Source organism: Bubalus bubalis, chromosome 5 (genome assembly GCF_019923935.1).
Source record: "Bubalus bubalis isolate 160015118507 breed Murrah chromosome 5, NDDB_SH_1, whole genome shotgun sequence".
Classification (NCBI taxonomy): Eukaryota; Metazoa; Chordata; class Mammalia; order Artiodactyla; family Bovidae; genus Bubalus; species Bubalus bubalis.
Genome location: NC_059161.1, coordinates 104,771,648 through 104,795,529, shown reverse-complemented (window position 1 = coordinate 104,795,529; position 23,882 = coordinate 104,771,648). Strand labels below are relative to the sequence as shown.

General features: G+C 45.7%; 1 protein-coding gene across 5 annotated transcripts in view; it reads left to right on the top strand.

Moving 5' to 3' along the window:
- Nucleotides 1–5,970: 5,970 nt before the first annotated feature.
- Nucleotides 5,971–23,882, top strand: part of NELL1 (neural EGFL like 1) — a 1,046,196-nt gene continuing 1,028,284 nt past the window's right edge. For all 5 annotated transcript variants that reach the window (XM_044943466.2, XM_044943468.2, XM_025286290.3 and 2 more), the window contains exons 1-2: nt 5,971–6,659; nt 17,082–17,210. In XM_044943466.2, the coding sequence (XP_044799401.2) occupies nt 6,605–6,659; nt 17,082–17,210 (184 nt within the window). In that variant the 5' untranslated portion in view covers nt 5,971–6,604. The remainder of the gene's footprint in view (nt 6,660–17,081; nt 17,211–23,882) is intronic.

The following is a 23,882-nucleotide window of genomic DNA, read 5'->3' as shown; positions in this document are numbered from 1 at the left end:
GTAAACCCGAAGGCTTAAAACAACAGATATTTAGTCTTTCACAGTTCTGGAGGTTAGAATCTGAAGTCAAGGTGTTGGCAGGGCCAGGCTCTCCCTGGAGCCTCCAGGAGAGGATCTGTCTCTGCTTCTTCTGGCTTCTGGTGGCCCCAGGCATTCTATGACTTAGAGCACTTCAGTGTCTGCCTGTCACGTGCTTACATTTGTTATGTCTCTGTCTTCACGTGGTATTTCCCCCCTCTTACAAGGACACCAGTCACAAGGAATGAGGACCCACTAATGACCTCATCTTCACCTGATGATAACAGCAAAGACTCAATTTCCAAAAAAGGTCACATTCATAAGCACTGGGAGTTAGGCTTTAGCATGTGTTTTTTGTGGGGGTGGGGTGGGGTGGGGTGGGGCATGGGGGTGGGGGACACAAGCCAATCCATAACTATCCTCCATTCTCTTCAGTTTTATCAGGAAATGTGTCATGAGTCCCTAAATGTGAAGGTAGTTGGAAGGCTGTTTGGACATAGGAGAGTGCCCTGGGGTGAGGGACTGGAGGGCCCTAAATGAGATGGAGAGTTTCTCAGCCTTGGATGCTAAGAAGGAGTCTTCCTCTTTCTTCCTCTGTGAAATTCACTGCCGAGCATAGAGTCAGCCGTGGAGCAGCTCTGGGGGCCAGTAGGACAAGGCAGTCTGTTGCCTTGGTGATGGCCAATGAGAAGTGTCAGTTCTCCGTGCTGCTTCCTGGGGCAACATCCATTGATTCATCCAACAAACGTTTATTGAGCTCCTAAAGTATGCCAGGTCATCCTAGGTGGAGAGACACAGTGGTGAACAAGAAAGACAAAAAGCCTACTCTTGTGGCATTCTCTGTGGGGGGAGACAGAATAAATGTCAACAAATCAATCAATATTTCAGATAGTAATAAGCACTATAAAAAAATTAAGCAGGGTTAGGAGACAGAGAGCCATGGGCATGACGTGAGAAGCTTCTGTAGGCAGGATCTCCCCAAGGAGTTGACACTTGAACAGAGGCTGAAGTCATGTGAAAAGTGAACCACACTAAGATTTATGGAAAGGATGTTCCAGACAGAGGGGGCAGCAAGTGCAGAGACCATGAGGAAGGAGGGTGTGAACTTGGAATGTTTAAGGAATAGCAAGATTCTGGGGTGAGCAAGGAGGTCAGAGGGAGAGAGCTGGGAAGCTGGGCAGAGGCCTTGTGAGATGTTTGGATTTATTCAAATTATGATAGAAAAGAGCAAGGGAACTTTTGAGCAAGGGAATGTGATCTGATTCATGTCTTGAAAAGCCGACTATGCCTGCTAAGGGATGGCTGAATTATAAGAGGCAAGAGAGGAGGTAGAGAGAACGATTGGAAGTCGAGGGCAATAGCCAAGGAAAGGGGAAGTCATGGATTGGATGGAGGCAGGAGGAGTGAGGGGTGGTGAGATGCGGTTGTTTGGGATTTTTCTTTATGTCTAAGGGAAAGCAGGGGTTTCCCAGGTGGCCCTAGAGGTAAAGAACCCAGCTGCAAATGCAGGAGGTATAAGAGAAGAGGGTTAAATCTCTGGATCAGGAAGATTCCCCTGGAGGAAAGCATGGCAACCCACTCCAGTATTCTTGCCTGGAGAATCCCATGGACAGAGGAGCCTGGCAGGCTGCAGTCCATGGGGTTGCAAAGAGACACAATTGAAGCGACTTAGCATGAATGCAAGAGAAGGGAAGTCAAGGGTGACCCTGGGTTATCTGGTTGGAACGCCTGATGAAGGTTGGTGCCATCTCCTTAGAGGCAGCAGGCAGGAAGTTTGAGAGATGTGTGTGTGTGTGTTAGTTGCTCAGTCATGTCTGATTCTTTGTGACCCCATGGACTTAGCCCGCCAGGCTCCTCCATCCATGAAATTCTCCAGGCAAGAATACTGGAGTGGCTTGCCATCACCTTCTCCAGGGGATCTTCCCAACCCAGGGGTCGAACCCCAGTCTCCTGCATTGCAGGCAGATTCTTTACCATCTGAGCCACCAGGGAACACAGTTTGGGAGTGAGGAGGAGTTAAAAGTCCTCACTTGGAACACATTGCAATTTTTTAATGATCACTAAAGAAGTTTTAAAAAATAGCTTTTTAAAAATATTTATTTATTTGGCTTAGTTGGGTCTTAGTTGTGGCGCTCAGGTTTAGTTGCCCTGCAGCATGTGGGCTCTTAGTTCCCCGACCAGGGATGGAACTTATGTCCCCTGCACTGGAAGGCAGATTCTCAATCACTGAACCACTAGGGAAGTCCCCAAAGTCATCTTTGCTGCTGCTGTTCACAATATATTAAAAGCCATTGACTTGTACACTTTGGGTGAAGTGTATAGTATGTGAATTCACATACTATACACTTCACCCAAAGTGTACAAGTCAATGGCTTTTAATATATTGTGAATATTTGTGAGTTTTTCAGCATCATCACAATCAATTTTAGGGCATTTTCATTACCCCCCAAATAAGTCCTGCATTCCTTAGCTGGCACCTACTAATCTTTCTTTCCCCTTCCCCCTGCCTTAAGCAACTGCTAATCTACTTTCTGTCTCTATAGATTTGGACATTTTACATAAAAGGAATAATATGACATGTGGTTCTTTGGGACTGACTCTTTTCACTTAGCATAGTATTTTCAAGATTTATCCCTGTTGCAGCATGTATTAGTACTTCATTTCTCTTTATTGCTGAATAATATTCCATTATAGAAATATCCTGCCTTTTACTTGTCCATTCATCAGCTGATGGGCATTTGGGCTGTTTCTACTTTTTGGCTATTATGAGTAATGCTGCTGTGAACATTTGTGTACAACTAAGTGTGTGGCCATATGTTTGCAGTTCTTGTGTCTGTACCCAGGGGTAGAATTGGTGAATCATATGGTAACTTTATGTTTGACTGTTTGAAGAACCATTTTACATTCTCACCAACTAGTATATGAAGGTTCTAATTTCTCCGCTTCCTTGTCAACATTTACTATCTGGCTTTTTGGTTTTAGCCATCCTCGTGGGTGTGAAGTGATATCTCATTGTGGTTTTGATCTGCATTTCCCAGATGGCTAATGATGCTGAGCATCTTTTCATGTGTTTACTGGCTGCTTGTTTTTCTTCTTTGGAGAAATGTCTATTCAGATCCTTTGCACATGTTAAAATTGGGTCATTTGTCTTTACTATTGAGTATAATAATTTTTAGTAAATGCGAGTAGTTTAAATCAGGAATCTTGTGCGTATGTGCTCAGTCATGTCCGACTGTCTGCTGCTCTGGACTGTAACCTGCCAGGCTCCCCTGGCCATGGGATTTCCCAGGCAAGAATACTGGAGTGGGTTGCCATTTCCTATTCCAGGGGATCTTCCTGACCCAGGGATTGAACCCATGTCTCCTGTATCTCCTGCATTGGCTGGTGGGTTCTTTACCACTGTGCCACCTGGGAAGCCCAAATAAGACATAGGACTTGCAGATTTGTTCTCCGTTCTGTAGGCTATCTTTTCGCTTCCCATGATGTCCTTTGAAACACAAATGTTTTCAGTTTTGATGATGTGGCCATATTGCATTTAAGGCACCTAATGAGTAGTTGAGTATGTATGCCCTGAGTCTGAAGGAGAGGTGAGGACTGGAAATACACCAGGTGAGAATCACCCATGTATAGATAGTAGTTAAAGCCATGAGGCTGGATGAGAACACAGCAGTAACTGTGGCTCGAAAACAAGAAGTCTGGGGTCCCTGAGGCTCCCCAATATTTAGAGGTCAGGAAGAAGAGGCAGAGAGATAATCAAAGGAAGCCTCTTGTTCTTGGACAGATCATAGAGGGAGGCCATGCAGAAGGGGAGGGTTGGCTTTTGGTGTGGTATTGGGTAAACTAAGCCTCATCACTGCTTCCACTGAGCATGGGTCCCATTGCAATATCCCAACACACAGCCACGTGGTCCCTTCATTGCCACCATAGAAATTTGCTAGGCATGCTCTATAAAGGTTACCTTAGCCTACACACTCCAAATCCCCAATCCAGAAGTGCATTTATAGGAGGAGATTGAGGTACTCAGTTATCTAGGAAGATTTATGACCTTGTTAAGATTAACAGTAGTTCTGCTAATGGATGTGATGCTGCAAAGCTTTGTCAGAACATATGCCTTGCTTTATTTTTTAATGGAACACACTGAAAGCTCCATCCCACAGGACCAACTAATTACACAGAGACTTTCAGAGAGAGAGAGGGAGAGCTCTAAAGGTCTGACTCAGACCACCTTTTCCCTTGGTTGGGGTCATTGTGACTTCTAGGATTTCTGAGATCAGTAAGACACCTTTGAAACAACAGCTCAAAGCCACAGAGACTGCTCCTACTGAGGTGTATTTAAAATCTGCAAAGGAGAGAGGGGGCTTGGGTCTCACAACACAATGTGGTTTTGGGAAATCCTCATTCACAAGGCCCAGCTCAACTTGAGGAGTCCTATTTTCTGCAAGAGGTGTGGTTTTAAAGTTAGCTTAAATGTAACATGTTCTGTGTGCATGCTAAGTAGTGTCTGATTCTTTGTAACCCTATGGATTGTAACCTGCCAGGCTCCTCTGTCCTTGGGAATTCTCCAGGCAAAAATACTGGAATGGGTAGCCATTTACTTCTCCAGGGGATCTTTCCAACCCAGGGATAAAACCCGTGTCTCGTACATCTCCTGCATTGGCAGGCAGGTTCTTTACCACTAGTGTGTGATTTTAATTTTAGCTTTAAATGTAATATGCTCCAGGTGGAAGGAGAAAGTCTTGCCTCTGTAGTGAAAACAGACAGTCAATGCAGACAGATCCCCTCTGGGCTCGAGCTGAATCCCAGAAGAGATGGAGAATCTGTTCAGCCTTGACATCAGTTTACCTTTTAATCTTTCAGCTCAACTTCGGGCATGGCAATACACTTCTTTGCTTCCCTTCTTCTGCCTTAGGTGTTAGGCGCTGGAATTTATCTGCTCGTTCATTTCCTTTTTTATCTGCTAAGGGACCACAGTGTAAAGGGCCAAGTGGGACAGTGGCTTGCATACCAGAATATCCAGAAAAATAGGGCAGAGTGTGTAGATAAAAACATTCTCTCTTAATAAACTGTGTTGCTACTTTGGTGACTTTCAATGGGGGCTCCTGGGGTCATGGTGATGAAGGGCTTAGGAGGAAGTAAGAAGGGGATTAGTGAAGAGGATTTTTCTTGAACGTTGGAAATATTTCCTGGGAAATGAGGGAGGGCTTTGTTCAGAGACGTTTTCCTTCTCTGGGATCCCTATCATATCAGAGGGCCGGGCTGGACTCAGAGAGAGGAGACCAGTGTGAGCAAGCCAACGAGTTTTAAATCATGTGGCGCTCGTTTGGTGTAAATCAAAGGTTCTGTCATGTCTGATTTCACGACTCTGCAACCTAGTTATAAATAACGTTCATGAAAGGAAGTGCTATAAACCTGGGAGATATTTCTAGGGAAGGCTAGGTTCTGGAAGGGGGTCACAGAGAAGCAGGAGGATTGGTCTTCTTGCTCACACTCCTAAAACAAAGTCCAGCCATTCTCTCCAAGAATGGTGTTGGAGAGGGTTCCAGAATAACTTCGGGAGAGGCCAAACCCTGACTGTGAAAGGAGAGTAGTAGGGTTTTTGACAAAACCATCAAGAAACTCACTCAAGGAAAAAAAAAAAAAGGTTAGGAATTTCCCCTAAGTGGCAGCATCTGCCCTGCAGAACCGGAAGGCTTGCAGATAAAACTCCCCAATTCCCGACCGTGCTTCGCTCGGGCTCAGGGACACTTTTTCTGCCCCCTCCCTGGCCTTAGCGTCCTCTCCCTGAACCCCCAAAGCGGGTCCCCAGAGGGACCCAGAGGAGAGAGGAGACTGGAGGTACAGGTGGTGAGACGGAACTCAGCCATCATCCCCCTCCTCGCCCCTCCCCAACCAGTCACCTAGGCAAATCCGGAGTAACTGTCCTCCAGGGAGGAGCTGAGCACGCTAGTTGACTCCGTCTGGGTCGGGGTTCCCCCGGGGGCGGGGACGAGGGGCGGGGGGGGGAATCCACCCGCAAGGGCTCGGGGTTCTTCGTTTCGACCAAGATGAACTGTGGCAACTTCGGCAGCCCTCACCGCGGCGCCGAGGCACAGACAGCAGCAGCGGCTCCGCCGGCTCTTCCGGGCTGGAGAGAGTGAAGCTCAGGGAGGGGGTGCCCTGCGCCTCCAGCTCCTCCCTTTTGGCCCCCGGGTCCCGGGACTCCAGCTCCAGTGCTCCGAGTGACAGAGGTTGCAGCGCCGATCGCCTGCGTCCTCGCTGCGGAGGAGGAGCCGTTGCCAGCGCCAGGCGCAACCTGCCGGAGTGGCCAAGCCCCGCGTTCCCGCCCCAGCGCGGAGGCGAGCGCCGCAGCGGGGGCCGGGGTCCGGGCCCGGTGCCGCCGCCCGCGGTGGGGGCGGGCTGGGGGCGGGGCGGCCGGGCCGCCTTCCTGGGCGCGATCCCTGAGCGCGGCACCCGGCGCAGCAGAACCACCTCCCTCGCCGCCCGCCAGCAAGTTTGGCGGCTCCGAGCCCGGCGCGTCTCGGCATCCAGGCGCATTTGTTTCTTCCTGGCTTCCACGCGCCCGGTTTGGCCGGGACCCTTGGGAGCGATGCCGAGGGATGTGATTTTAGTTGTGTGCTTCTGTGTGTGCACCGCCAGGACAGGTAAGCACGGCTGGGGCTGTCGGAGGGATGCGGGGAAACGGGCGAGCCCAGCCGCTGTACCCAGCGCCCACCTCGGCTTGGGGAGGACCTGGAGCAGAGCTCCGCGCCGGTCCGGGGAAGGGCGTGGATGGGTCCCTCGAATCTCTCTGCCCTGCTCCAGGTGAAAGGGTGAGAAGTGGGACTTACAGGCCGGTGGAAGATGCCCCCGAGGAGTAGCCCCCTGCCCGGAGGACGCGGCCTGGCGGGCACAGGGGTGAGGGGCGCGGCCGTTCAGGCACACCCTCCAGCTGCTAGCGACCGGCTTCCGAGTAGAAACCCACATAGTAGGGAGGGCCCGGGAAGCCCACCCCCGTGAACTTGACAGGTGCGGGGGAAACCGCGGTCCCTGCGCCCTGCTGGCCGGAGCTGGGGCGGCGGCTGGGAGGCGCGCCCGCAGAGGGAGCGCTTCCGGCCGGCGGGCGGGCGCTGCTGGGGCGCGGGCGGGCGCTGCTGGGGCGCGGGCAGGCGCTGCGCGGGGTGAGAGCTGCAGGCGAGGCTGGAATTCCGAGATCCCTTTTCTCGTCCCCTCCTGCCTCTCCCCCGGGGAACTCCTGAAGTAGTTTTTCTTGCCACTCCCTTTCTCCCCCAGAGGGCAGGACAAATTCGAGGGAATTGGAGCTGTGGGGGCAATCCCAGGGAGATGCTCTTAAGCTCCAAACCAGTTTTCGCAGACTGTAGCTGCGTGTTGGGGTCGTGGAGGGGAGGTCAGGAAAACGGGCGTAATTTTCTGAAGTCCCCACTTCGTTCTGCCTCCAGGGAAGCAGTTGTGAGGACGTTAAGAGCACCTCCTTCTCTCAGCCCTCAGCCTGCATGTCCCCTGGGGGTTTGGAGACCCACTCTCAGCCGCCTTCTCTGGGGAGCTAGTAGTAGATTGGGGAAGGTGGCGGTGGATTGGACGAGGGAATTGGCAAAAATAGGACTCTCCACTGCTGGTGGGGGCGTCGCGAGTTTTTATTCCTACGCTAGCCACCCTCCTAACGTGCGGCAGACTTCGCACCCCAGAGTTGATGGGTAGTCATCCCCACTGCTTTTTCCCTCTTTTATCACTCTCATTTCTCCTCTCCAGAGGCATAGCCTCCTGCCCACGCTAGGCAGCAAGTTTATCTGTAGAGGGCTGGGAATGGGTGCTCGGCCTGGGTGGGCTCAAAAGTTCCCTCCGCTCGCTCCCCAGGCGTCCCTCTTGGGCTGTTAGCAGCCCGCCTGAGGATTCAAGAGTTGGGTGTCCAGCAGCTTCCTGCTGGCCCTTTCCATATTCCCCAGGACCGAGCAGGCGGCAGCTTTTCCTTTGCTTAATGAAAGAGCGGCGGGTGTGGACTTCTCCAGGGATAAAAAGAATCCCCACCCGTTTTCAGTCTCCAACCGAGAGCTCCGCAGCCTGCCAAGATACCATGACTCTGTCCAGCCTAGAATAAGCGCTTCTTGAGTTCCGGCCTATCTAGATGGGTTAGTCTTTTAAAGCCAAGAGCACACTAGAAAAAGCTTGTCCCCGGGAAGATCAGAGCAGTGGGGACAGTGCAGAGCGTGGGCGACCAGCCCTGCTAGTGGAGAATCTGGTGCTGGTGAGCATCTTACAGGGGAACCAAAGAGAGAAGCTAGGTGGGGTTGGGGTGGGGTGAGATATCCGTCATTTAATTTTCTCAAGTGCACATCGCTAAGGAGTATGCCTGCGTCCTTTGTTCTCGTTACTCCTTTGAAAAGTCGGCCAAAAGTACCTTCCCCAGAAGTGGATTGTGGGTCCTGGGCGCGTTGCTTGTGGAGTTTCTTTAAGAACAAAATCTTTTCCCCTTCCCCACATTGAGCCCCTTTAAATCTTGTAAAAAATCGGTTGTAGGGAAGTTTCATTTCTGTATTTATTCATTCATTCAACTGAAGAGTTGAGCGCCTTGCTGGGTGCTAGGATTGCTTATGCAAAGAAGAACCGACTTGGTCTTTGACTTCCAGGAACTTAAGGCTTAGCTGAGAACCTAGATAGAGACTGAAAAGCGTTTTTATTGTACAGCTTGATGGGGTAGAAGGAAGAGAGATGGGACTATAGAAGTCTGTATTAAGGATATAGAGGAGAAATTGTAGAAATGAATTCTGGGGAGGGGTGGTAGATGGTCAGGGAAGCTTTAATCAGAAGGTAACATTTGAAAGTTGTGTCTTGAAGGATTTTTAGGGAGTTTTCCAGGTGGACGGAGTGGGGAAAGCATTCCAGACAAAGGGCACAGCTTGTCCAAAGGCAAGGAAGAATGGAAGGATCTGAGAACTGGTTGCGCAGTTGCTTAGGGAGCTTGGGTTTTCTGTGCCATTTGGTACTCGTTCAAAGAGTACCAAGAGGCTACACATTTCTACTACAAAAATTATCAGAAGAATCAGAAAGACATGGGGGAATTATATCTCAATTCTTTTACTTATAATTTCTTGCAACTTGGGGGATATGATCAGCAGTTTTCTCTTTGATTTTACCTGGGAACCATCATCCCTGTATCACACATCCATCCTCTGAGGTAGCTAAGGCTGGCTCTTAATTAGTTGATCGGGATCCAAACAGCCACTTGCAAAGTTTATTTGTCAAGTGGGACAATTGTTGTCTGGGCTGTTAACAGCCTGAGATGAAATCAACACGTGGTTCACTGAGTGAACTGCTCAGATATCACTGCTTTTAATGGAAATGAATAGATGGTATCGGGCACATTTTAATTAAAGCAGCACTGCAGTGCAGTAGCAGTTACATATGAAAAGATCTAATGATAGGTGTCACAGGAAGCTGCTTAAATTACCTCATTGTTCAGAGAACTTGTTTTAAAGAGTAAAGTGGAGTTAAGATAGGTGTTGTTCTGGTTATTTCTGGGTGAAAAATTCTAAGATTTCCAGGTACATCACTAATAATGGAAATTTAGCAGGCTACGATGCTTTCCAGGTGTCTTGGTGGTAGAGAATCTGCCTCTGGAGGAGGTAATAGCAAGCTATTCCAGTATTCTTGCCTGGAGAATCTCATGGACAGAGGAGTCTGGTGGGCTACAGTCCACAGGGCCATGAAGAGTTGGACACAACTGAGTGACTGAGCATGCATGCACACACACAGAAGGCCACGGTAACAGCAGTAATAACACGTCATGTCCATGAGTTTTCTCCAATGACCTGGAAGTGCGCATAATACAAAACTCAATGATTACTGCCCCATGGCTTTCCAGTTTGTTGTGGTCACCAGGGCAGTGGGTAGAGGGAGCTCCTGGGGCTGAGTGAATGCTTTTTCTGCCACCTGCTGGGAAGGAGAGCTTTTTAAAGTACCTCCCAAGCTGTTGTTAACTGAGTTGAATAATAAAGCTATGAACAGAAGCCCCTGGCCTCCAGTAAGCAAGTGAAATATTGGCTGACTTGGAACAGGCACAGAGGATGCTTCTGGGATATTAAGAAACTTTGTGGGAGTTCAGAGGCCCAAATCCAATCAAATGATTGTGAAATCCTGCTGGTAAATGAGATCTTGGAGCATCTCTCCAGTGAGGTTTGTCATGCATGGAGCTGGGGAAAACAGCTGCCTTCATGGATGGTGAGCTGGATTAGGTTTGAAGTGAGCCAGATCCAGGAGGATTTGCTTGGGAGCTTAGGTCCAGGACCCTGGAGGTGGATTGAGTGGGTTTTGGACCTGAATACTCCCTGGGTTGGGCTGAAGAGTGGCCAGCAGCAGCAGCAGGTGTCCTGGGAGATTAGGGTGGAGATTCTGAATCTCAGAGTCAGACCTTAAGTGCCTCTGTGAGACTGACATGCTGCCTTCCAGGTTTTTAAAAAATATTTCCCCCCCCAGAGGCTCTTTTTATCCTACTTAATTTCAATACCCAGCTTTAGCCATTTATAGAGCAGTTATAACCAAAGTAAAAAACTTATAATAGAATTTCCCTGGAAAGGGCAGGAGCTCCATGCTTGGACGAGAAGCAGAAACATTAAAATAAAAAAAAAATCTTTATGGAGCCAACACTCTCATACTATATAAGGTTCAGGTGAAGCCATGCAAATGCTGCCTTATTAATAGATTTTCTGATTCCTTAGGCAATGGGCAAAGCAGTTTTACTCATCCTGCTATTGGCATAAGGTATTTTCATCTCGAAGGGAACCACTTAGAGAAAAGAATATTGTATCTGGAAGGCTAATTGATTTCTCTTGTTCTGTTTTTGTGGGATGTTTTTATAATAAGAGCAGTACAGTTATCTTGAAACCAGGGAAGCCCCTTCATTTGTGGGCTCTAGGGGAAGAGCTCAGTATATTGGGTTGGCCAAAAAGTTTGTTCTGGTTTTTCCAAAAGATGATGCAGAAAAACCTGAACATACTTTTTGATCAACCCTATAGATTCAATATCGGAGAAGGCAGTGGCACCCCACTCCAGTACTCTTGCCTGGAAAATCCCATGGACGGAGGAGCCTGGTAGGCTGCAGTCCATGGGGTCGCTAGGAGTCAGACATGACTCAGCGACTTCACTTTCACTTTTCACTTTCATGCATTGGAGAAGGAAATGGCAACCCACTCCAGTGTTCTTGCCTGGAGAATCCCAGGGACGGGGGAGCCTGGTGGGCTGCCATCTATGGGGTCGCACAGAGTCGGACATGACTGAAGCGACTTAGCAGCAGCAGCAGCGTAGATTCAATATATGGGTTTCACAAAGTGCGGCCAGAGTGAGAATCCCTTCTATTCATCTGAGCATGTGGAGGGGTTGGGAAAATGGGAGCCATCTGTACCTTTTGTATAAGTCCAGCGAAGTTGTGGACCAGGGAGATGGAATGGTCTGGAGGGCTGGTCCTATGAAAGACAGATGCAGTGGGCCCCAGCAGGGCACCAAATATGTGGTAGGAGTGTTCATACAGTTATCACTGAAACCTCATGAGGCTGGAAGGCTGGTATTGAAAGTGAAGTGAAAGTCACTCAGTCGTGTTTGACTCTTTGTGACCCATGACCCATACAGTCCATGGAATTCTCCAGGCCAGAATACTGGCGTGGCTAGCTGTTCCCTTCTCCAGGAAATCTTCCCAACCCAGGGATCAAACCCAGGTCTCCTACATTGCAGGCAGATTTTTTACCAGCTGAGCCACCAGGAAAGCCCGGGAGGCTGGTATAATCATCCCCATTTTATGGCTGAGATTAATGAAGCTCTGAGAATTGAAGCAATTTTTTTCCCCTCAAGGGCACAGAGTTATTAGCGGGAAGAGACCAGGACTGAAAGTGATCCTTAGTTGAGTGTTCCAGATTGAGGGTGCTGTGTTCTCACATGGAGATGGGGATCCAAGGGCACCATTGGGGTGTTCTGCCAGTTCTACAGAACCTGGGTGCCTTTTAGGCTCGTCTAGTTGCAGGGCTCCAAGTTTGGCCTGCATTGGTCACTTATTTTCACAATAATATTGCCAAATAAGCCACCAGAAACTAAAAATAGCATTTATTTTGGTTCATGCATCTGTTGCCTGGTTTGATGATTGGCTCACCTCGACCAGGTTTGGCTGGGCATCATCCCAAACCCAAGTAAGGTGTCTGTCCCAAGTGTCTGAATCTCCCTGGACCAGTGGCCCCACTGGACCATGCTCTTCTCATCGTGATGCAGAGGTACAAGGGAACAGGCTCCACCACACAGGCTTATTCAAGTCTTTGCTTGTATCATGTTGCTAATATTGTTACTGAGTCCAAGCTCACTGCTCATCCCATGACAGGCCAATCAATCAGGAGATGAGGTGTCGAGGCAAGCAATAATGACTTTTCTTGGAAAGCTGGCAGACCAAGAAGATGGCCGACTAATGTCTCAAAATAACCATCTTATCAGGGTCTGGATGCCAGTTTCTTTTATAGAACATGTCGTAGTCGTTGTGCAGGTTGGAAAAGAATTTCTAGACATGAAACAGAATGAGAGGAGAGTAAAGTCTATTAGAGTGGGAGATACCATTAGAATAGAGGGCCAGCTCAAGGGACAGCCGACTGCTTTTGTGGGCTTGTAGCCAATTTTTATAGCCTCAAAACAGAGAAAATTCCTACTGGAATGATGGCATTAGGTGATTGGTTAGGATGCTAGAGGGTGGGTAATAGGGTGGTTATTTTACCTAATATGGGGTCAGGGAACTGGTTTAGATCTAGAGGCTCATGGCAATAGTTGCTATGGGGCATGATCAGTTCCAGAGATTTTTATCCTGTGACCTTGGTACAGGGCTCCACGGAACGCAGAGTAGAGGAGGTGAGGAAGTAAAGTAAAAAGGCCATTCATCTTGCAAATGTCTCCTGGAATGACCAGCCTTGGGAAAGGGGTGTATCAATTTGCTTTTTCTTGTAGCCATTCACACTCGCAGCTAGTGGGTGGACAGGGTCATGATGTTTCCCTGAACAAAAGCACTCTGGTTTAGCACTCTGGTAGAGGGACAGGCTTCCCTGAGGCAAGCTGTTATGTATAGACAGTATTCTTTTATTGAAAAAAGCAACAGGAAGCAAAGGTTAAAGTAAAAGAAACAGAGCCAGCATATAGTCAGATTTTATTCTTTCTTGTAACTACATCCTAATGAATCAAACAAGTTACTTGACCAGGCTCAAACTCAAGGGATGGGGAAGTTTATTCCCACTCTAAGGATCTCCACTGCTACTGCTACTGCTAAGTCGCTTCAGTCGTGTCTGACTCTGTGCGACCCCATAGATGGAAGCCCACCAGGCTCCCCCGTCCCTGGGATTCTCCAGGCAAGAACACTGGAGTGAGTTGCCATTTCTTTCTCCAATGCATGAAAGTGAAAAGTGAAAGTGAAGTCGCTCAGTCGTGTCCGACCCTCAGCGACCCCATGGACTGCAGCTTACCAGGCTCCTCCATCCATGGGATTTTCCAGGCAAGAGTACTGGAGTGCGGTGCCATTGCCTTCTCCAAGGATCTCCACAGCCATATAGCAAAAAGTGTGGATATGGGAAGGGTAAAGATTTGAAGCCAAGAATTCAGTCAACCATATCCCTTTTAAAAAATTTCCTTGGCTTAAATTGGGATTCCCTGATAGCTCAGTTGGTAAAGAATCCGCCTGCAATGCAGGAGACCCCGGTTTGATTCCTGGGCCGGGAAGACCCACTGGACAAGGGAAAGGCTACCTGCTCCAGCATTCTTGGGCTTCCCTGGTAACTCAGCTGGTAAAGAATTCTCCTGCAATGTGGGAGACCTGGGTTCGATCCCTGGGTTGGGAAGATCCCCTGGAGAAGGGAAAGGCTACCCATTCCAGTATTCTGGCCTGGAGAATACCCTGAACTGTATAGTCCATGGGGTTGCAAAGAGCTGGACACGACTGAGCAACTTTCACTTTCTTTGGCTTGAATTCCATCCAGTCCTCTCATGGTATTCCCCAGATATGCATATTGTCTGAGATCACTGTATCCAAAGCAGTGATCATGCATCCACTTTTTGGTTAATTCTGTGGGTCCTAAATTCAGGATGTGACATACACAAGGCCTTGTGCAAGGCACTGAGACTATAGGAATGCTTCCTTCGTCTTGTGTCCAGCTAAGGGCTCATTCCCCAAACTGCCTTCCAACTTCCTGGCCAGAGCTAGACCAGCATAGAGGTCCTCTGAGATCACTCTTAATCTCTGCCGTATAGGTATAGAGCACTATAGGTTAAACTGAAATATTAATTGCTTTTCTTCCTTTCCAAGATGATCATTGAATTGCTGATATCTGTTTGCTTGGAGAAAAGCATCACCAGTCTCAGTGAGAGGCATCCAGTGCTGTGACATTGACTGATAGATGCCCATTGGCTTGGTGCTTCTTTACACAGAGTAGGTAGTTGGTCAGTCATCAGTCTTTGTGAATTGAGTCTGTGTCAGACAGGTAGGATGTACTGAGGTAAATCAGAGCACATCCCACTCTTCCCCCCTTAACACATACCTGAAAGCCCTCTAATGATTGTTGTTTAGTTGCCAAGTCATGTCTGACTCTTTTTGTGATCCCATGGACTGTAGCCCACTAGGCTCATCTGTCCATGAGATTTCCCAGGCAAGAACACTAGAGTGAGTTGCCATTTCCATCTCCAGGGGATCTTCCTGACCCAGGGATCAATCCTGCACCTCCTGCATTGGATTCTTTACCACTGAACCACCCGGGAAGCCTCATCTCTAATGATGCCCCATTGCAGTTAGAATGCTCTCTCTCTCCTTGCTGCAGTTCACAAGGCAGTTCCTGCTCAGGGGCCCTGCTTTCTACCGCTGTCCCCTGGCCCACTCTGCTCTGGCCACAGCAGCCTTTTGTGTGTTTCCTGAACATGCCACGTTTGTTTCTGGTTTGCATTTGGTGTTCTCTCAATAAATAGAAAGCTTCCCCCAACCCCAGATCTTCCCTTCTGGAATGATCGCCAGCCCCTATTGTCATTAAGGTTTCTGCTCAGAGGAACCTTCCTCTACTGTCCTTTTTAAAGCCTCCATGCAAGCTGCTTTTTATTTCATAACTCTTATTTTCTCATAGCTTTTATTTTCTTTGTGGCATTTATTGCCATCTCGGGCTTCCCTGGTGACTCAGACGGTAAAGAATCCACCTGCAATGTGGGAGACCCGGGTTCAATTCCTAGGTTGGGAAGATTCCTTGGAGGAGGGCATGGCAACCCACTCCAGTATTCTTGCCTGGAGAATCCCCTTGGACAGAGGAGCCTGGCAGGCTACGGTCCATGGGGTCACAAAGAGTCAGACATGACTAAGCACAAACACAAGCACATTGCCATCTCAAATTATCTTATTTACCTATTTGCTTACTTGCCCTCTCTTCACCTGCTGCCTTAGGAATGTGTGCTCAGGGAGGCCAGCTCCAGTGTCTTGCAGCAAGTGCAGTGTGTTTGTTACAACGGAAGCACTCAGTCACATTTGTTGAAAAACTACTGCATTCAACACACGGGTGAATGAATGACTGAATAAATGAGTTGTCTTTGGGTAAACTGGTCTCGCATTTGGCTGCATTTGGAAGGGGAAGACTTAAACCTTCAGTTTAGAGGACAAGGGGAAGCCTGACAAAAACTGAGAAGGTGGCTCTGTGCACTGTGCTTCTCATTTAACCCTTTGTCCACCTAGGGGATGACAGGCTTTGGCTCCCAAGACCCTTCCCTGAGCCACCTTCCATCGATGGAAGCCTAGATCGCTGCAGCAGTCTTTGTCTCCTAACAGGAAAAGACTGAGGAGCGTGTAGATTTCCTTCTGCAGGTCCTTTGGGAAAGGGGTGAGGTTGGGAGGACGGATGAGGTTGTCACAGGGCGTGATGTCCTGAATGAAATGTACTCAGTGTCTCTGGGACAAACTCTCCAAATCTTGCTTCAGTGACTATGTTACCACCAGACAATCATTGACAGCTGTTGCTGATTAAAACATTTCCAACTGTGCAATCAGAATTGCACTATTGAGATGCTAAGTGTAGACAGACACAGCCTTTAGGAATGGCTTAAACAGAATCCCTTGGAGTGATTGCTAGCCTTATTAATATATATATAACTGGAAGCCACTTTGCAGGCATGAGCAAATCATTCTACAGAGCACCATGTAGATGGGAGACAGGTTCGAGGATTTGCCTTTATCAGACCAGATGATGGAGGCTCAGGGTCCTGTTTCTGTGTGCCCTGTAATTCTCCAACAAGAGTTGTCAGGGAGTCTAACTTTTCAGTGATCCCTTTGAAATGTACACCCGTGGTTCTGGGGATTCCCTTTCCTGGCCAGTACCTCTGTCACCCCTGTCCAGCAGGGACAGCATGCCTCCCATTTCCTTCCTCTTTATCACACATGTGGGTGCCTGATTAACAGTGCTCTGCAGAGGTGTTTCCTGGTGACGGTGGTGTCAGTAGTCATTTCTGCATCAGTCTGAACAGGTAGATCAGGGCCACAGTCCTGTACCCATTGTCCCTAAATTGAAAAAAGCGCAGAAACCCAAAAGATAACTCAATTGACAGCAAAACCTACCCTGAGCTGAACTCCTTTGGTGGCAAAACTTGACTTAAACTGATATGAGGCTGTGTATAGTCTTTACTTGTACCAATTAGAAGGAAACACCATACTTTTTGCTTTAGAAATACTGTGTTTGGTTATGGGGTGCTGATGTAGACTTTGTTGAAGGTGTTACATAAAATGAGTATATGGGCCAAATTAGCTTTCCAACAGATGATCCATTCTGAGTTATGAAATATATTTGGCCCTGAGGGTTTTGCATAGGGATTATCAATCTGTAGCAGGGATGGCAAAGGGACGAAGAAACCATCGTATCAGTGGGATGATGGAGCAAAGAGTTGCCTTCCTTTTCCATTTAGGAAAAGAGCATCTCCAAGCACTTATCACTGGCTTCTTTGTAGTCCCTGCCACTCCTGTCCTCTGCCATTTCTGTTCTATGTAGTTTCGAGCAAGTCTGCATTTTCAGACAAGATGGCTCTCTGTTCCTTTTCAGTGGTAGGCTTTGGGCTGGATCCGGACCTTCAGTTGGATATCATCACTGAGCTCGACCTTGTGAACACCACCCTTGGGGTCACGCAGGTGTCCGGACTGCACAACACCAGCAAAGCATTTTTATTTCAAGGTAAAGGCATCTCTCTCCTTTTCATGGGGTCAGGACTTGGGGAGGAACTTGGGATCTGCCTGGGGCATATTCTTCTGGAGTGTTATTTGTTGGGCGATCATCTCTGTTACTTCTCCTATGTTATCGCCATGAGGAATGTCCAGAGATGCTGAGGGTGCTTAGATATTTGAGGGGTGTTCTGAGGGTGTAAGGGGGGCAGTAGTGGTCATGGTGATGGAATATTTGGCTTGGCAGTGATATATATCCCAGGGGATTTTGGTGAGGGATCTGAAGTGGAATGAATTTGTAAAGTCCTTGAAAGCCACTGACCAGTCATATTTTTTCCACAGGATATTTTTTCTACTGTTATCCATATGTTTACCCGTATCTATTAATGCATCTATTCCTATTCTTCTATCTGCATCTCTCATTCATCAGTGGATCATGCACACAGAGGATATTTTATGGCTGCAGTGTCTTAGGGGTACAGCTTACTTGGTTCTGCCTGCTATAAATCTGACTACAATTCGTTAAAGTGTTCAACAAGCATGCATCAGGGCAGTATAGTGCACTCCGTAAAAGCCTGGCCCTGGAGCCTGACTGCTTAGGATCACATGCCAACCCTATCGTTTACTGACTTGGCGGCGTTGGACAATTCCTTAGCCTGATTCTGCCTCTGTCCTCATCTGAAATGCATCATGGGACTATTACAATGCATCATGGGACTATTACCTGCATCATGGGACTATTACAGTGATTGAGGAATGAATCCAGTAGAGTGGTTCAAACAGCGCCTGATAACATAGTAAATCCCCCAGAAGTACTAGCTGTTATTATGGAACCCCTACTGTGTACCAGGCACCATGCTAATAGTGGGATTATTAATAAGAGTAAATAAATAGAGTGAAGGGAACAGTCATTACGCAAGTAATTACTGACTTCCACTGGCTATACTTATCTTGAGGGAGATGTATAGGTTGCCAAATAAGAGTATACAGGGAGATCTGATTTAATGGGTGTGGGGAGATGGTAGTGGTCAGGGAAAGGCTACCCTGAAAAAGTGCTGTGTCAGCAGAAGTGTGGAAAATGAATAGAAAGCCTGGTGTAGGAAGAGGTGGGGGCTCAGAACATTCTGGGCAGTAATGATATGTTATGAAGGTCTTAAGGCAGAAACCGACAGAAAGACATTTAGCATGGCTAAAAGGTGGTGAGCAGCTGGAGAGGTAGGCAGGGACTAGGTCACACTGGGCCCTGTAGGCAGAACTGACATATAGCTGATGTCCGTGGGCTTCGTGTGCTGATGCTTTATGGCCGGTGTCCGTTCTGATAGGTGGGGGGCCATGTACTTTTTAACTATTGCAAATATTACCCAGGCCCTTGTTAGTTTTCTGCTTTACTCTCAGATCAGTGGGGGCCTTTGATGAGTTGAAGCAGGGGAGTGATCTGATCAGATATAGCAGTCAGACAGCCTGGATATTCCTATACAAAAATGCCTGGCGGGCTTCTTTGAACCAAGCCTTTTGTGAAGATAACAAAAGGATTATTTTAGAATGACTGAACCAACATTATGGGATGATATATATATCCTGTGCAGAGAACTTCAGTCTTGTTAATAATATACAGCACATCTACAGATCCTATATAGTAATATATAACAAGGCTACAGATATGTTAATTTCCACTCACTCTAGGAATCAGTGAAGCAAATAGATGGTGCATGCGTAAGAGCAGACAGACTGGGTTAGTTTTCTCTTTGCATTGTGCAAGATCTGTTCACTTACTATTGGGAGACCATCCCACTCTTGGTTTGAGAGGTGCTGCTGACACTTTGTCAACAGAGTTGTTATGGAAGCCTGGCTCATCTCTACACTTCATGAAAGCAATAGTCTTTCTATCTAAATACCCCTACATCCCGACGGCCAAGTATTGTGCATGGTACGTAGTAGGTGATGAAGAAACATTTTGAACTGCATTAAAATTTCCTCTGTCCAATGTGCTCTTTGAAAGGCTTGCTGCCTGCTTTATACATTAGTCTAGTCATTTACTCATTTATTTATTCCCTAGGCTAGATCTCTGCTCTCTAATTTGTGTGTTTTCCGCTTCTGGGATGTCTACCATGCTCCAACAACAGGGAGAGATTTTCAGCTTCTTTGGTGGGAAGAATAACTGTATCATGGGAGTTTGACTGAGGAGGGCTTTCACTAATTAGGGCCCTTGTGATTGCATTACTTGGATAATCCAGGGTAATCTCTCCATCTCAGGATCTGTAATCTGTAAAGTCCATTTGGCATGTAAGGTAACATATTTCATGTATTTTGGCAATCAGGACATTGACATTTTTAGGGAACTATTATTCTGCTTACCACAATGTCTGCCCACTGGCCCCTTCAAATTCATGTCTACCCCACATGAAGAATCAATTAACCCCATCCCAGTATCTCCCAAGGTCTTAATCCATTATAACATCAGCTCAAAGTCTAAAATCTCATCCACTCATCAGTTGAAAAATTTCTAGTCTCACTGTCTAAATAATCTAAATCAGAAATGAGTGGGACTCTGAGTATTTGCTGTTTTGGAGCAAAATTTTTCTTTATCTGTGGATCTGTGAAACTAGAAAAAACGAATCTGCTTCCAAAATATAATAGTGTGACAGGTATAGGATTCCAGTTATAGAAGTTACTGTCCAAAAGGGAAAAGTGGAAAGAAGAAAGGGGTCACTGGTCCCAAGAAAATTTGAAATCCAGCAGGACAAACCCCACTGGGTATTAGGGCCTGAGGGTCATCCTCTGTGGTCCTTGGCTCTGCCTTCTAAGTTTATGACTTGTTAATATGAATCATTCTTTTTCATGAAAAGTAGCATATATTCATGGAGAAGGCACTGGCAACCCATTCCAGTACTCTTGCCTGGAAAATCCCATGGACGGAGGAGCCTGGTGGGCTGCAGTCCATGGGGTCGCTAAGAGTCGGACACGACTGAGCGACTTCACTTTCACTTCCACTTTCATGTGTTGGAGAAGGAAATGGCAACCCACTCCAGTGTTCTTGCCTTGAGAATCCCAGGGACAGAGAAGCCTGATGGGCTGCCGTCTATGGGGTCGCACAGAGTCGGACACGACTGAAGCGACTTAGCAGCAGCAGCAGCAGCAGCAGCAGCATATGTTTGCAGTTTGATAGTTTTTTTTTTTTTTTTTAATTTACTTTTAAATATTTGGCTGTACCCAGTTGGGGCATGGAAGATCTGGTTCTCTGATCAGGGTTTGAACCTGGGCCCCCAGCATTGGGAGCATGGAGTCTTAGCCACTGGACCACCAAAGAAGTCCCTATAGTTGAATAGTTTTATCAACCTATTTCTTGCCTATAGAATTTGGGGAGTCCATCAGCCTTATTTCATCTTCTTCCTGTTCCTTCAGTCCTAGGTGGCAGTGTTTCTCTGGTATAACATTCTCAAAAACTTGGAGAGTTTCCTGTCCATGAGACAAAAGGCTCCTTTACAGATCTTTCCAAGAAATCCCATCTCTGTTATTTCTGACTTCTACTGGGAAGACTGAGGGGATCCCTGAATTACAATTCTCATCTCTTTAAAGCACCCTCTGGTTGATTGAATATTCTGACCGTTTTGATCTTTCAGAAGTACTAGCAAAAAGTGGTTCAGCCACATCCTTGGCTTCCTTCCAGAGCAGACTTTTCTGACAGTGAATTTCCTAATTTTATTGTCTTTTCAATCTGGATAGGCTGGGAATTTTCTATACGATCAGTCCTGGTTCCTTTTTGCTAAACGGCTCTTCACTTGATCTTTTTCCTCTCACTTTTTTCTGTATGCAACAAAGAGAAACCAGGCTGCACCTTCAACACCAGGAATCAGAAGTGAAAAATAGACTTTGAAGGGCTAAAATCAATGAGCTGGCAGAGCCGTGTTCCTTGTATAGCCACTATAGGCTAATCAGTTTATTGTTTTTCCAGCTTCCAGCAGCTGCCACGTTCCTTAACTTGTGGGTACATCGCTTCAACCTCTGCTTCTGTTTCACATTTCTTTTTTTCTGTTTCTGTCACATTTTCTTTTCTTGTACTGACTCTTTTGCTCCTTTTTTCCCCCTCTTACAAGGACCCTTGTGGGTCCTTTTCCCTATATTGGGCCCACCTGGATAATCTAGGATAATTTTTTCATTTTAAGGTTCATAACTCTGTCACATTTGCAAAGGCTTATGCTGTGTAAAGTAATATATTTATAGGTTTTGGGGATTAAGATGTAGAGATCTTTTGAGGGTAGGGATTTAATTTTGTCTGCCATAGGATGACTACTCACTGCTGGGCAGAAATATGGGCAATAGGATATTTCCAGAATACTCCAGATAAGTCCTTTCTAGTGTATCATTGTCCAACAGAAATATAAGTAAGTGAGTCATATCTTTGATTTCAGTTTTTGTAGTAGCCATATGAAACATGTAAAAATCAAGTGAAATTGATTTTAGCTATACATTTATTTAACCCAACATATGAAAAATATTACCATTTCAACATATGGTCAATACAAAAAATTGTTAATGAGATATTTCACATTTTTTCCAAAGTAAAAAATCTCATCTATAATTTATAGGTACAGTATACAGATTTGGCAAGTTATTCCATACATAATTTTAAGTATCATTAAAAAATTTAACAGCTTTGTTAAGATGTAGTTAGGTTATAATAAACTGTGCATATTCAAACTGTACAGTTTGTTAATTTTAATATGAAAACACCAGTGAAACGATCATCAAAATCAAGATAATGAGCATAGCTATCACTCCCAAAGTTTCCTCTTTGTAAAATAATCCCTCCTTTCTGTATTTCAGCCTCTACCCTCAGGTAACTACTAATCTGCTTTATGTCAAAATACAGTAGTTTGCATTTTCTAGAAATTTTATTTGAATAGAATTATACAGTGTCTACTCATTTTGGGAGGATCTAATTTCTTTCATCTGTCATAGTTATTTCAAGACTTGTAATAACATGTAAAGTGCTTTTCTTATAGCCAGGATATATAGAAGGGTCTTTTTTTTTTTTAAACCAGTATGTCAATCTCTGTTCATCAAGGTTAGTTAGGCCATTTATATTAATATGATTATTGATATGTGGTTTAGTTGCCAAGTTGTGTCTGACTCTTGCGATCCAATGGACTGTAGCCCGCCAGGCTCCTCTGTCCATGAGATTGTCCAGGCAAGAATACTGGAGTGGGTTGCCATTTCCTTCTCCTGGGGATCTTCCCGACCCAGGGATTGAACCTGGGTCTGCTGCATTGCAGGCAGATTCTTTACCAACTGAGCTACAAGTGAAGTCCGATTATGGACATGGTCGTACTTAAATCTATGTTTTTGTTATTTGTTTTATACCTGTCTATTCTTTATTTCTCCCCTCCCCACTTCTGGCTTATTTTAGAGTAATTGAAAATTTCGTATAATTTCTTTTTTAATCTCTTTTCTTGGTTTACTCTTTGTTTCACTATTTTAGTGTTGTCTTAGGGTTTAAAGTATACATCTTTAAATGATGACCGTGTACCTTCAGGTGATACAACTTAATGTGTATAATAAGAATATTTTGATAGCATACTTCCCTCCCCTGACACTGTACTATTGTTGTTCTACATTTTACCTTATGTTATAAACTCCATTCTACATTGTTGTTATTTTTATTAGTCAATTATCTTTTGAACATATTTAGATAATAAGAAAATCAATCACATATTAACTCACATATTTAGTTACTATTTCCTGTGTTCTTCAGTCTCTTGCATGGATTCTTATTTCAATCTGGTTTCATTTTTCTCCTGCCTAAAGGACTTTGTTCAACATTTCTTTTAGTGCAGGTAATGAATTCTTTCAGGTTTTGTATGTCTGAAGAAGTCTTGATTTTTTAAAACCCTTTTTGCTGGGTGTAGAATCTTGGGTTGGCAGTTTTATTTCTTTCAGTCCTTTAAAGGCGTGGATCCACTGTCGTCTCACTTGCACTGTTTCCAGTGAGAAATCTGTTGCCATCCTATCTTTATTCCTCTGTAGGTAATGTAACTATGCTCCTTGCTTTTAAGACTCTCTTATCACTAACTTGAAGCAATTTGATAATGATGTACATTGGTCTGATTTTCTTCATATTTCTTGTGTGTGGGATCTGTTGAAATTCATCACATTTAGAAAAAAAAATGACCTTTATATCTTCAAATATGTTTTCTGTTTCTTTCTCTTTACTTTTGGGATTCCAATTATGTGTATGTTAAGCTGCTTAAAGTTGTTCCATAGCTCACTGACTTTCTGTTCATTTCAAAAGTTCTTCCGCTCTTTTCTCTCTATGTATCATTTTTGGTAGTTCCTATTACTCTGCCTTTAAGAACTGTTCTGTATCGGCTGCTCTTAGTATAATTCTATTTTTTTTTTATGTCATGTGTTGTAATTTCATCTCCATAAGTTCAGTTTGACTCTTTAAAAATGTTTCCATTCTTTATCCAACTCTTTGAATAGATGGAATGCAGTTATCATCAGTCCTGGGATGATTCTGATTAATTTTTCTCTGCACTACTGCTTCCTTGTATCCTAGGTAATTTTTGATTAATGCCAGACATTGTAAATTTTGCCTTGTTTAGTATTTGATAAATCTTTTTGCATTTTAATAAATATTCTTGAATTTTATTCTAGGACACAGTTATTAAAAAACAATTTTATTCTT